The sequence below is a fragment of the Gouania willdenowi genome, chromosome 17 (assembly GCF_900634775.1).
Source record: "Gouania willdenowi chromosome 17, fGouWil2.1, whole genome shotgun sequence".
Lineage (NCBI taxonomy): Eukaryota > Metazoa > Chordata > Actinopteri > Blenniiformes > Gobiesocidae > Gouania > Gouania willdenowi.
In genome coordinates, this window is record NC_041060.1 from 24,120,991 (window position 1) to 24,135,987 (window position 14,997).

The 14,997-nt window shown below is 41.3% G+C and overlaps 1 protein-coding gene across 1 annotated transcript; it reads right to left on the bottom strand.

The window, feature by feature from the left end:
* Positions 1 to 2,371: 2,371 nt before the first annotated feature.
* On the bottom strand, positions 2,372 to 13,958 carry xkr4 (XK related 4). Its single transcript, XM_028473513.1, has 4 exons — positions 13,098 to 13,958; positions 10,243 to 10,442; positions 7,999 to 8,353; positions 2,372 to 6,743 (listed from the first exon to the last, which is right to left on the bottom strand). The coding sequence occupies exons 1-4, from the start codon at positions 13,781 to 13,783 to the stop codon at positions 6,143 to 6,145; spliced, it is 1,842 nt and encodes a 613-aa protein (XP_028329314.1). The 5' UTR covers positions 13,784 to 13,958; the 3' UTR covers positions 2,372 to 6,142.
* Between the last annotated feature and the right edge of the window lie 1,039 nt (positions 13,959 to 14,997).

A 14,997-nucleotide genomic window follows, 5' to 3' on the forward strand; every position in this document is an offset into this window, starting at 1 on the left:
GCTATCGCTCCAACAGTACATTACATCTATAGAGGAATGACGTGTTTACACTAATAAAGTTATTATAAATCGCTCAGTTCTCAAGAAATTTTTACGGGGTTTGTTTGTAACCAACGTCAGACATGATAGATAGATAGACAGACAGACAGACAGACAGACAGACAGACAGATAGATAGTTAGACAGATAAAAATATCGATTTATTATTGTATTATTATTTTTTTATTATTCATATTTGATATTATAGTTACTGGTATTTTCACTGTATTATTATTATTATTATTATTGCTATTATTAGTATTGCTATATTATTATCATCATTATCATATCATATTCTTATATTACCTTATTATTAGTATTATTATTATTATTGTTTATTATTAATATCATTGTTTTTATTATTGTTACTGGATTCTTATCATGTTATTTTTTATTGCTATTCTTATTATTCTTATTGTTATTATTAATATTGTTATTATAACAATTACTATTACTATTATATTATCATCATTAATTATTGTTGCCAAAGAACTGAATTATTTAAGGATGTGGGTGTGGAGATTAAGTGTTGAGTGGTAAAACAAACATTTTAAATATATCCAAGAACCTTATATCATAGCTACATGTGTGACGTTTTTAAATAAAATAAACAGTTTGGAAATCGGTTCAAAAATTCAACGCATAATTCTACTTAGAGATTGAGAAATACGTCTTTCTGTCGTAATGTCTATGCGCCACTGCCTCCACCGGCACCGGTTCAAGATGGCGGCGCTGTTGACGTGTCCCTCCATTTATTTGTTTATTTTTTTACGTGTCCCTCCATAGTCGATGCGGTGTCTTGGTATATGTCTATGGTCTTACCCGGCTGTGATTGGTCCGCGGACTACAAAGAGTATAGCGGAACAAGAGCGTTCCGTTTGGGTTCGTTCCGTCTTTGATTTTTTAATATTGTCAGAAAAAACTAATAAATGTGCGAGAAATTTACAGTATTATTCATGCTACTTTAAATAAAAAAAAAACTATGACATTAAATGAAATAAAACTTTCTTTAAATTATTGCTGAATGTGTGATTACAATAAAAAAGAAACAAAGAGACAAAATGATCAAACGTGACTCCAGAGAAAATCCCACAGTGAACTTTATTCCAGGGTTTCAGTAGTTTCTGTTGCAGTAGATTCAAATAAAAATTTACAAAAAATCCAGACATAAAAAAATGTCATTTTGTTCTTCTCGCTTTATTTTACCAACAAAACGAACTTTCCCCATATTTCTAAGCATTGTCGCACTTAAGACATTTTACATTTCTATTTACTGAAAAGACCAAGATATAAACTTCTGTTCTACACATGAGTTTGCTTTTTTTTGTTTTTTTTTTCCTTTACACATACACACACACTCACACGCATACACACCACATTTCTCTTTCTATGTGTTGTATTTTCAGGCCATCTGTCACAGTCAGAACTCATAAAAAGAGAGGAATGTATTTCCTTTAACATTTACTCTGGGCATACATTTATTTACAGATAAGCATTGATTTTTCAATCAGTTCACAACTGGACCTCCAGGTTCAACCAACTCACCAAACTAAACAACTGTACAAAAAGGATTTTACAAATATGACATGGTTAGTCACTGTGCTTGTACTGAGGCTTCAGATGCACCGACCATCAGAAGTAAAACCGTTGTGTGACGAGACGATCGGGAGATAAAACGTCTTGTTTGTATAGATTCTGATGCAGCTGGTGAACAGAGAGCAAATCCAACCGCTACAGCTCGCCTCAATCAGGTCCTCGCTTTCTACTCGAAATTTGGCACCGAAAGCCTTGGATCATCGCGGTTTATAGCCACCATTTTCCTAGAGACACTATTATGATATTACATACTTAGGTTTGTTTGAAATCTTTGCCGTCAGCTGCAGACCGTATTCACGTTCCCAAACCTGGTTTGTGTTTTTTGCGTGGTTTCTGGTGTTAAAAGCTGCAGAAAAAAAAACTGCAAAGTTCAGTTTAGGTTTCTATATACTCCAGGAGAGCAGAGACATTTGTGCTTCAGGTGGAAAAAAGGAAAACAAAGTTGTTTTGAATAGGGATGTCCCGATACAACTTTTTCACCTCCGATATGATTGAGTATTGGCCGATACAGATATCGATCCGATACGATATCAGCACAAATCATACATATTTTTATTACTTATTGTGTAGTGTGAAATGTTAGAAAAGGCTCAAACAGAGAACAATAGTCAACAATTCAAGTTCACTTCAGTTATTTTCCACTGTGGGAACAACTGAGGGCGGGGACAAAAACAACAAAAACTTATGTGAGCGCTTATATCGGAGATTTTAGATGCAGTCCGATAACATCCGAAATTTGTTTTCTGGCTGATATCGGACCGATCTCCGTTATCAATATTGGATCGGGACACCCCTACTTTTGGATGTGGAAAAGGAAAAATATCCTCATACAGAGGCAGTTTAGCTGTTGGTGTATCAGTTCAACTGGTGATCATAATAACTAGTGGGATCGGACCGCAGCATATGTAAGATCCCATTTTAACAATAACTACGCGAGGCTACAAATCTAGATAATAATATCCTGGATTCATCTCTGTTAGCGGGCTTCAACTAACCAAACATTCCCTGTCAGAGAGAAGCTGTCTTACAACGATCGATCACAACACTCTCATTTAAGCCAAGTGTTTTCATTCATTTTCATTCTATTACAGCACACACTATTCAAGTAGACCTATTTATCACACACAGAGGGATGAGAGCACATTGTTTCACAGTCTGTAGTATGTTCCTGCTGATGGGTTAGCATATCATAGCGTATTAATGAAATAATTAATTAATTAATGACTTCACACATCACCTTTTACTGGACAGCTCGCTTTCTAAGAGATCTGATTGGTCAAGAGGCGGGACTTTAGCACTGATCAGATCTTAGCCCGAGCAAAACCTGGTCCCGACCAGGCTAGTCGTTCAGCATAAGTTACCATGATGGTTTAGCACCGTAAGACGTTAGCGAGCTTCGTAGTTCAGCACACACTGATTAAATCCTGGAAGTTAGTGTTTCAAGAGGTAATCTCGCTTTGTAATATAGGCCCCAGATGGCTACGATGGATCCAATTTAATATCTGTCACAAAATAATATTATCACTATTTGAACTGTTGCACAAAATGTCAATGTTACCAAAATTAAACGTCTTCCTTCCACACAGGAGAATGAAGACACGTGACTGTTTTGGTGACCGTGCGCATCAGATCACGCCGTTTATTCAGTGTGCGTACACACACACACCTCTCAGACTGTGTCACAACAGAACATGATCACTATTCAGACCATTACACTCTTGCGATTGCAAATCAGCTACATGGGAAATCAAAAAGCCACTTCTTAGTGGGAGTTTTAGTGGTGATTTATATTTCGTTGAGATAGAAGAGTCCTAAAATGACCGTCAAAATAGTTTTTTAGCATTTCTTATGTAGTTTTAATTCACCTGACACTGACAGACTAACAAATTGCGTTACAAATTGTATGTATCGTAGGAATTTTACTTGTTTGATTAACTCTTTTTATTCTATTGTGACCAAACAAGTTATTCATAATATTGTAAACCTAAAGCCTCAGTTATAACACATCACTTCTTACAATGATCACAAGTTATACCGATACACCACACACCTTTCTTTTTTCTCTTAGTAAGCACTTTTTCTAAGATAACAGAGTATTTGTTGTGACGGTTTTAGGGTTGCTGGTCAGATGTGAACACAGGGTTTAGGGTGAATAAACCGGTCTGGGATTCAGAGGTTGACCAGCTTTGAGTGTGTGCTTCTGTGAATCTACCAGCTGCCCTCCCTGTTATGTATGAGGCTGATAGTGGTTGTCAAAACATGGCTGAACCTCCTCAGGCAGAGACATCGGTATGTGCTATCAGTGTGCGATGGTATCTGGCCTGCTTAGGGCAGTCTGACCAGAGCTAACCAGGAGAAAGTTCTGTAACAACATAACATCAGTATTCATTTTGTAGACGAATATATTGCGTTATTGTTTTAGTCGACTCTTACTTTTACTACATGGCAGAAACTTGAATGAGGTTTAGTGCAAACAAAGGCCAGATGATTAAGAATGAACTATAAAGGACATTTGCATTAAAAAAAAATAATCAAAAATGCTCTTAATCATTCAACACAAACTGGTTCAATCAAACAGCAGTTTAAATTGTCTGTGTAGTGGTTTACCTGGGGAACAGTAATGTATACCTGGTGACTGTTGTTCACTGTCTTGTTCAGTCACAACACAATAAAACCACATTTCATATGACATCGATGCCACTTCAGTTTTTACAAACTCTCTCACAATAATCAGAGGCCGGTCACAAAACAACATGACCACAAGTTGAACTGTAACACCAACTTTCAGTGTGATCGAAGTTCAACATCTTCCTCCTGAAGGTGCAGGAGAAGGATGAGGTGACACATTTCGCCGGTTTTAGGATGATTTTTTTTTTTTTGTGGTTTGGAATGAGCGTGTGCGTCAAATCACGCCGATCACTCAGCACACAGTGTGCTAATAGAAACCGAGGGAAAACGACCTGATCTCGTATTGTTCTCCTGCAGTGTAGAAAAGCCTTTGAGCACCTTCGACCTCCTGAGCAGATTGATAAATTCTCAACCCTTCGTTTCAAAGCCCTACACACAGACATACACATACACAGAGCACGTTGCAAACAGAAACAGATCTACATCAACTACTTTCTCTTCCTCTCCACAGTGAAAGGAGCTGCTGCACCCACTCCTCTTCCTCATACCCCCCCTCACACCATCTCCTGCTGTGGTTCTTTTCTCTGCTGTGAAGCTGAGAGCAGCTGCCTGGTTTTCTTGGCGTCGTGTTGGAGATCCTTCCACCAGGAGGAGGAGGTCTTGTTTTGTTTCATGGATTTCATCTAAAGAGAGCAGAAACACTGAGGATAGATGCTACTCTGAGCTCCCCGCAACCTCTTTAAGGAGTTCCTCAGAAGCGGGAGAACATTTCCAAGGAACGTTTTTTTTTTGGCACTGAACGAGTGATTGTGAGTCATCACACACAGATCGATGGGAGGATCACGAGTAACAGGGCACCAGTGTTGCACCGAAATCTGTGACCGGTCAGATTATGAGACTAGAAGAGGCGACGTTTTACCAAGAGAAGAAGAAAGGATACGTAGATGTTGGTGTGAAGTACTGCACGACTCGTCAACGAAGCACAAGAAGGCCAGTTGGAGAACGAATCACTACACCCATTTCCCTTTTATTCTCATTCTGCTGATAGAAAAGTGCTACGTGTTAAGCTAACCAAAACATGCAGGACACATGAGGAAAATGAAAGATGCCATAACAATTAGGTTGTTGAAACAGACTGTTGGTCTGTCATGATTGTAGTTGTTCACAATTTTCAGACTTGTTTAATGGTAATTTCATGCTAGTTTGCAGCTGGTTTCCAACAGCTTCCACTTTAGTTCTTGTGCTGTGATGTTTGTAAATGTCAAACCTTTTCATGTTGTTTTAATCCTAAAGTCAAACCCTTCACTGGTCAGTTACAGATACAGTATCTGTGGTCACATGTTTGTGATCTGTGATCATATTTATCAAAAGAAATGTAATGTTTTGGGAAAAGAAGCATTATCAGAATGTATATTTATTTATTGTCACTAAAACAAAAGGAAAACGTGTGAGCAATTATTGTTTTACGTGTTATTACTCCAGGGTTTTCCTGGTCCGGACCACTTCAGATCAGACTGAGGTTTATGTGACTCTGAACTAACACCAGAATGACACTCCTCGTTTACTTTACCTAACTTATCTTCTTCGCGACTGTTTCTGACTACACACACACACTAACAAAGTAAAGTGCTATGCCCTGTGGTCACAGGATCTGACGGGTCACAGATTTTGGTGCAACACTGGCCCGCTGCAACACACAAGACAGTTTCAGGTTTCTCTTCATGCTGACAAATGAACAGTTCCACCTTAAACCTTTCCTCTATCCCATCATCCTTCTGCAGAGGATGATTCATGAACAGACGAAGGATGACAGCAGTTTGCATTCCCTCAACCCTGCTGCTGCGTCCATGAAGGAGCTCCTGTTGGGCTTCAGGATGGAACTACAACGTGGTCTCGTATTCCAAGCGTTCCTGCACCAGTGCGTCATCCTTATACTGCAGCCTGGGAGGGCTTAGCGAGCACTCGATGGCCAGGATGGCTTTCCGCAGACTGCGGTCGAGCACGTGGCGCTCCCAGGCCGGGTATCGGTTTCTGCACAGGTCAATCTTGATGACGGTCTCGTCCAGGCGAGGAGCGCGGGACGATGGAGTCGACGGCGCCGTGGGACGAACCTGGAAGACCGGCATGCAGCCGTCCCGATCGGAGTACTTTCCCAAGTCGCGTTCCAGGGTGGCGCTGGCTCCTCGGTTGGATCGCAGGGAGTTAGTGGCACCTTCAGACGGCAGCGTGGAGAACTGAGCCGTGGGATCCAGATCCAGACTCTGCCCGCTCAGTGAGTGGCCAAAACGTGGCCCGTTGGGATGGAAAAAGGCGTAGTACATGAGCATGAAGACCACACCAGTGAGAAAGCTGCTGAAAATGACGCAGAGAGCGGGAACGGCGAAGGCGTCAGTGGAATGAGGCGAGCGGTACAGATACCACAACGTGCTGAGAGCAGCGTTTTCCACCAGAATCAGCAAATAATAAATGAAGAGCCGATACCTGCAGGAGACGACAGAACACCAGTGTGAGCTCACAGCTTCCCATCATTCCCATCTTTAACCTTTATTTATAAAAACATATCAGCTGATACAAAATTCAAGATATATTGAGTTTTATATTTTGACGATATAGCAAATTACAATATCGCCTATATAGATATATCAATTTTTAGAACTTATCTTTTTATTAAAAGAGTCGCTGCTTTCTATACTTCTGAAAACAGCATGAAAAGGACAGTTAGATGGATTGCTAATTGTGTCCTAAACCAGATCTACAACTAAACAAGACACACTACAGAACTCACTCACACGTGCTGTCCCTTAGAGGAGAAATACCCAAAAGTGACAACCATTGTTTAACTGTTTGTTAAAGGTGCAGTCTGCAACTCTTATAAAAGTGACTTTTTGTCATATTTGCTAAAGCTGTCACTATGTAAGGACAGCTTTACATGAAACTAGTAGTTTGTGTGAAAAAAACAGGTTCATTGAGTCCCCCCTGCTGCTCCTGCTGCCTTTGGCAGATTGCCAGAATGCACCGCGACCGAGCAAAAAGAACCAATCAGAGCCAGGATTGTGTTTGATGGGCTGTCAGACAGGTGTTTCTCACAGCCCCGCCCCTTTCCCGGAGCTAGAGCACCGTCTTTTTTACAGTGTATGGTCTGGAGGAGTAGAAGATGGAATTGGTGACTTTTCTGCTTGAAAGGTAATTACTGCTGCTTGATTTACATTATGTTTGATTTGTAATTATTACACTAGAAATATGTAGGGCATTTGTTGTTCTTGTGCGCACAGCAGCCTGCGTGTGGCTGCTGTAAGTGATACTGTGTTGTTGTTGCTGCTGCTGCTGAGGTGTGAGCACATTGAGAGAGAGAGAAGCGCTGCAGTAACATGCTTTTAACAGAGCATGTTATATTACTGTTATGTTGCTGTCAGACTAACGCTAGCTTGTTAGCTCCTCTGAGGCAGGGACTTTGGAAGGTGTGGGGGCAGAGCAAGAGAGCAGCGGGGAGGGAGGGGGAGAGATGGATCTGAGAGTAGCGGACTGCACCTTTAATAAATGTGCCTCTGTGCCATTTTTTTTTTTTAGCAAATTTAACCCAGAATTGTATTTCTGGTAAGACTTCATTCGAACAAAATGATAACGATTTATATCGTATATAGCCATTTTGAGAAAAAAATATTGAGATATGAGTTTTGGCCCATATGCACATCAGTACAGTTAGTATCCATGCAGAGAACTTTGTGGCGCTCCTCACCTGGTGCGGCCCTCCTTGACGTTGAACCAGGAGAAGATGTAGATGATTCCCACCACCATGTCAAATACAATCTCCTCCCACTTGCTGATGCAAAAATCGGTCTCACAGTGGACGATCCAGAAGGTCATGATGCACCAGTGCAGTACGATGAAGATGCCAAAGTACAGCTGGAACACGGAGGCGAACAGAGCGAAGGTCACCACCCGCGCCGCAATGGTGAAGAAGTGCCAGCAGAACTGGATGATGACCGCCAGGTAACTGATTGGCTTCTTATCGTCACGTGACTGACGCAGAGCTTTCTGATAGGACGCCAGGGCCCAGGCTAGAGACACGAGGGAGGCTGCTGCAGTCATACCTACACACGCACGCACGCACGCACGCACGCACGCACGCACGCACGCACGCACGCACGCACGCACGCACGCACGCACGCACGCACCACACACACACACACACACACACACACACACACACACACACACACACACACACACACACACACACACACACACACACACACACACACACACACACACACACACACACACACACACACACACACACACACACACACACACACACACACACACACACACACACACACACACACACACACACACACACACACACACACACACACACACACACACACACACACACACACACACACAGAGTTCAGTAACCAAGTGGATTCACTCTCTAACACGGGTGTCAAACTCATTTTAGTTCAGGGGCCAAATATGGACCAGTTTGAACTTAAGTGGGCCACAGATTTTTGAATGGAAAAAAGAGCAAACTCAACATTGATGTGTGCTGGTTTGCACTTCCATGTATAAATTATATATAATGTAAATGATAAAGTATGTGAGTATATCAGTTCCTGCAGGATCTTCACTTAAATGTCCCTGATTTGGGGAATTTGGGGAAATTTCGTGGAATAATTTGAGGAAAAAATTATTTCAACAATTTGAGATTTCAAATGACTGCCTTCATGTGACTAAGCTCTGCAAATATTGTGGATTTTAATTGAATTTTTGTATTTGGAAAGACTGAGATATCTACAAATTAATCACTTGGTAATTTACAAAATGTTTCATGTTTTTTTTTCTATCGTTTTTACTTTCTCAAGGAGGCCGAATTTGATGCTCTAAAAGACCGTATTTGCCCCCCGAGCTATGAGTTTGACACATGTGCTGTATATTAACAATTACAAACAATGGGGAGTTCATTGAACTTCTATGACTACTGAAAAACACTGTCTTTTAATCATCCTTCCTATTGTTGTGCAGAGGTGGGATGTTGTAAATAAAGTTAGCACACTTAGTACAGACAGTTGATGTCGCTACCTGAAAAAGTTTTGTTGTTAGTTTTTTGAAAAAAAAAAAAAAGGAAACTAGCGCGTTAGCATGTTGTTTAAAGCCACACCGCAGACTTTTTGACCTACAGAGTTGACCCATATGAGTTACTTTAAATGATTCCTCAGGCCAGTATCAATGCTCCGAGCGGGGCTTCCCTCTTGAAATACCAACTATGTAAGTTTGGAGAGACGGACCGTCTTTGGCCAGGTCATGTGACCTGGAGAATGCCTGGAGACATATCACTTTACGGCAGTCACGTGACCACAGGTTCTGATATACTCGGTGGGCTAATAAGGCTTTTGCTACTATTTTTCCGCCTGTTCAACTCCTGGCTATGGCCTAGGCAAACAAAACGTTTAAAACTGCTTCTGAGGAGGCTAAAAAGCCACCACCGCGACTTTGGGTCTCCGCCCTACGTACGCCAGGTCGCCCGTCCCCCCTCTGTCCCGACCCGCGGCTAAAGGGGGCCAACGACAGTGGCGAGGCCAGGGAATTTGGGGGAGCGCCACCGACACAGCGAGGAGGGCCGAGTGCCGGGCCTCCGGCGATGGGGAGAGGAGGGCGGTGTTACCCACTCTTCCAGCCGCGGGGCAAGCCCAGCCCCGCTTTGCACCTTAGCCCGACCGACCCAGCCCTTAGAGACAATCCTTATCCCGAAGTTACAGGTCTACTTTCTGCATACACAGTTAATAGACAAAGGAGGCTGGCCTGACTGACTGACTGTTGATTTTTGCGACAGTGCTGTGGCGCTTGAGGCCACTAGGGGCGCTTGACATGAAAGTTACAGGTCTAGCGCCCCCTGTGGCCAAAAGATACACAGTGTGCCTTTAACTACTAAGGTGACGGCACACTCAATGACAACATGAATGATGAATGTGTGCGTTACCCTGCACGGCCTGAAGCTTGTGCGTCTGTATGATGATGCAGAGCTGCAGCACCAGCTGTGGAGCACTTTCCAGAAAGGTGGCCAGCAGGTGCAGCATGCTGACGTCGGAAAACTGGTACACCATCCTCCAGTGGAAACGCCAACGCTCCGTGTCCGCGCTGCGACGGCTGCGGACGCCGAGGTAGATGGTGTGGAAATACCTACGGAAGAAGGAGGAGGGAGAGTTTCATTAACGTTCTTCACCTGTTGATGTAGACATTATCATCTAAATATGCATTTACAGTTCATGGTCTGCGCAACTTTCAGGGTGGAAACAGAAGCACAAGTTAGCCCCGCGCTGATTATCACTAATGGCAGATCTTTTAATAACAGTAGGTGGATGAGCTAAAATTATTCTAAAGTTGTGTGTTAAATGTAGTCATATGATATTTGTGTTATTACTTTTTTATTTTACTTAAATTACAGAAAACTAAAAGTAATCATTTTAAAATGGTATGCATTTAAGTATGTGTTTTAAAATTGTATTTTAGATTTAATTATGAAAACTAAACTATTTTAAAGTGTAGTATACTGCATATATAGCACTCTTAAAATTCGATTTTATTAAATGATTGTAACACTTGAAACATATACTAACCATTCATTTATTCCTTTAAAAAAAAAAAAAAAAAAAAGGAATATAAAAAAATAAATACTGGTAAGATAGCCTGCATTTGGACTTCAGCACCATGGACAGTTCCCCCCAGAATGTGACGTTTCTAAATAAACACTCTTGTATTTAAATTAGGACTCAGTTTAATCCGATGTCACTAATGAAATTCATTTGTGTTTAAGTATCTCCCCGTTTGTGTATCTAATTTATATCTTTTTACCCACTGTTTCTGTGTAAAGACTGAATTTATTAGTCATTGATAGACAAAAATCTATTGCACTGTACTGATGATAATGATATTAAGTAGGGAATGACTAAGATCTTTCAGTCTTAATAGTCCTAACTAATAAAATTGAGAAAACAAAGTCTGATCATTCTTATGGTTTTAAAAGAGAACTTTTGGATCTAAAACTTCATCTAAAAAATCATTGTCATCACTGAGAGATGCATAGAGCAGCAAAGTGGGCCAAGGTCAGTTACCAAGTGATCTGACGCACATTACATTTATCTGACAATAATAGCAAATAAATTTGACGTTTGGCGTCTGTTTTATAAAAGCCTTTGCTAGGGTTAAACAATGATGGTGTTTAAATCGCATGCGCTTTGTCAACTCCAAATATGAAACAAACAGTATAATAATTTAGTGGGATATTCAGATTTCTGTAACTACATTTGAGACGAGGACAGAAGAAAGGAGGAGACTTGACTACAGACATGTTTGACAAACATAAAGAAGAATGAACACTGAAACCTCAACATGCTCGTATTTACTCGTCAGAACATATCCATAGATTAAATACAAAGTGTTTATTGCATTGGTAAGTTTGTAAGTAACTAAAGTGATACGTTCATTCATGTAATGTCATGGTCTCTAAAACACCAGAAAAATCTTCACTAACACAAGATAACGTCCCCACATTTGTCAAGTCTCTTTTGAGAAAAAAGTCGCTAAAAGCGTTCACAAAAACATACTGGTAAGAGAGGTTGAGTTTCGGTTTATGTTTCAAAACAGAGCAGATGGAGGATTCTACAAACTGCAGCATTAAGTTTCTTATTTATAGATATTTGATTGACTATTCAGGAGTAATACATATATTTGTACATATATTTGTACTATTTTAATCATCCTTCTTTTGCACAAATAAGTAAATTAAACTAAAAACAATTCATCAGTGATCACGGTGACAAAAAAGAAATTCTGTGAAAAAGTGCATTTACGCATCATTGATTCATAATCAAATCGCAGTCCCTACATTCGTAATTGACGAATAGTGAGGTGCCTAAAGATTTCCACCCCTATAGTGTATACCAGCGTGATGTGTCTGTACTAATCCAATCTTGGTGAACAATTTCATTCTCCCATCTATTGGTCAATACTACTCCCAGGCTGAGATCGTAATCCCCCAAAAAGGAGTCTCCCCTTTATCACTTGCTGACATTTTCTACTTTCCGAATATATATATTTTTTAATTCCGATGTTCTCAATCCTACATTTTCCCCCCATTCCATCTCCGGCCCACCACATTGATGAGCACAGCCTCAGCACTGTTTGTCAAACACTCAGAACAAACTGTGAAATAAGGTCATCAACAACTGTGATCCCTGTGAAGCATTTTATATATATATATATATATATATATATATATAATGTGATCAAAAATTAGTTTCAGGGAGGGTTTTTATGTCTATATCAGTATCGGTTAATATTGAAAATGTTGTGTTGGGTAATATGGACATCTCGAATATGGACAAAAAAGACAATATCAATTATCTACGTTATTGCCGGAAATATGGGGCAAGGAATCATAACATTAATTTTATGATTCAAATAAACCACATCTACAGCAAACTGGTCACGTGGGAGGAGAAGATGCAAACTAAATAAATATCTTCCAAACACAGGAAAACCTCTGACTGTATCATTCACACCAGACCTGACCAGGAAACATTTGTGTGTAAAGACTGCATTTTCATCGAATCTTGTGGACAAAAATAATGCATTTATTGTGCATCATATTGTGGGAAGAGAACATGTAAACTCCACTGAAAAAGATCTCAGTGGGAACACGTGTACTCTTTTGAGTGAACTTAAAGGACCCTGACCCATGTGAGGTCGGTCCGCATCCCCTAGTTTGAGAAGAACTGGTTTAGGCTGTTACTGAATGGGAACATGATCCTATAGCATCCAGGCCTACAGTCTCACCTCCATATCTGACCCAGCTGCAGGATGTGGATGACGGACTGTCCGAACCAGACGCAGAGGGTGTAGGAGGCCGGCCGACTTCCGGCCCGGACGCCCGTCCCGTTGCTCCCGGTGCCGGTGTTCTTGCTGGCGGTGGACGCCTGCCTCTGCGGCGTGGTCGGGTGGTGCTGCCCGGTTACGTCTCCGTGCGAGGCCGAGCCGCTCAGCAGCTTGTTCCCGTCCGGTTGGGCGCAGTCGGAGACCCGTTCGGTTCCGTCCTCCTCGGTGAAGTCGTGGACGAACCACCTGAAGCTGAAGAGCTGCACGGAGAAGGAACCGAGAACCACGAAGAACAGCGTCAGCGCGAACCACCAGTAGTCCTTGCGGAGGTAGTAGTCCACGGACAGCCACACGTCGGTGCCCACGTCCGACAGATACACGGCCACCGCGGCCACGACCCATAGGCAGTCCCACACCGAGTACTGCTGCTGGTCCCGGCCCAGGCGGAGGCACGACGACCCGGAGCCTCCGCCGTCGCAGCACCGCGACTCCCCGTTAGCGAAGTCTCCGTCCGCGGCGCCCGAGGGGTCGGCCAGGCCGGCCGGGTGGAGTCCCTGAACCGAGCCAGAGTGCTCGGAGTTCTGCAGCGGGGTGAAGGCCACGTCGCTCTTCTTCATCTTCAGAACCCCGTCCGATTTGGCCGCCATCGTCCGGTACCGAAAGGCTTGTCTACGGTGTCACAGCAGGTCCTAGGCTGGACTGAACCGGGGCGCACAGGCTGGGAACGGCGGCCCCGCGTCATGAGACTCTCTGGTCGGACGGACGGAGGGAGTCGGCAGCGTGGAAAAAGGCTGCAGCCATCCGCGTCCTCCGCCTGAAAGGGATGACATCACCCACCCGCCTGGCTGTGACGTCACCAACACGTCACACCAGCATCCCCAAACCCTGAACTCCATACTGGTTGTAGTGGGAAAATATATGTTAGTCTGTTGACCACAGGGAATAAAAAAAGATAATACAAATCATAGACTTTAGGAGACAAAACAAGACTTAGATATAGGATTAAAAATCACAATTATAAGATTAAAAGCCATAATTATGAGATAGGCTTAGTTATATACACACATTTTAGTTAATGAATGGCCTTTATTCTTTTATGCTAATTTCATTTTAATGAAAGTAAATATTTTAAGTTTGACTTTTTAATGTAAACTTCCGAAATACTTAGATTTATATTATACACATTTAACCTGGGTTTGTTTGTCTAATGGAACATTATCAGCAAGCATAACGCTTTTTTTTCTGCTGCTGTGCCAAAATGTTGCAGTCTGGGTTTCAGCACCATGGACAAATCTGAGGAGGATGAGAGAATGTGATGTAGCTATAAACTAAAGCTGTTATTTTCTTATTTGAATTTCGGGACATTTGACTGTTAAATAAACTTTAAATACTTTATCTTTTAAAATGTCTTGAATATATATATATATATATATATATATATATATGATATGTTGTATGTATAAAATATTATTCGACTCATTTCAGTCCAATTTTACCAACCTTTATAACATTTCTTTCCTAACTTTGCCCATTTTTCACTCATTTCACAAATATATCATTTATGTACATATGTTTTCTTTTAAATGGTTTTTTTTTTTTTCTGTTTTGGTTGTTTTTTCTTTATTTTATTCTTATGCTCATTGAAGGTAATTTAATTAATTAATTCAATCTAATTAAATGTTTTTTTTTCTTCATGTCATTCAGCTTTGATTGAAATTGCTTATTTTTTTTTACAATCTGATATTATCAAACACCTAATTTCTTCCATCCAGCAGAGTTCAAATAAAACTAAAAACTCCACAAATAACAACCCACCACAAACACAATGTGATGTCATTATCACCAGTCAGGCATAGTTATG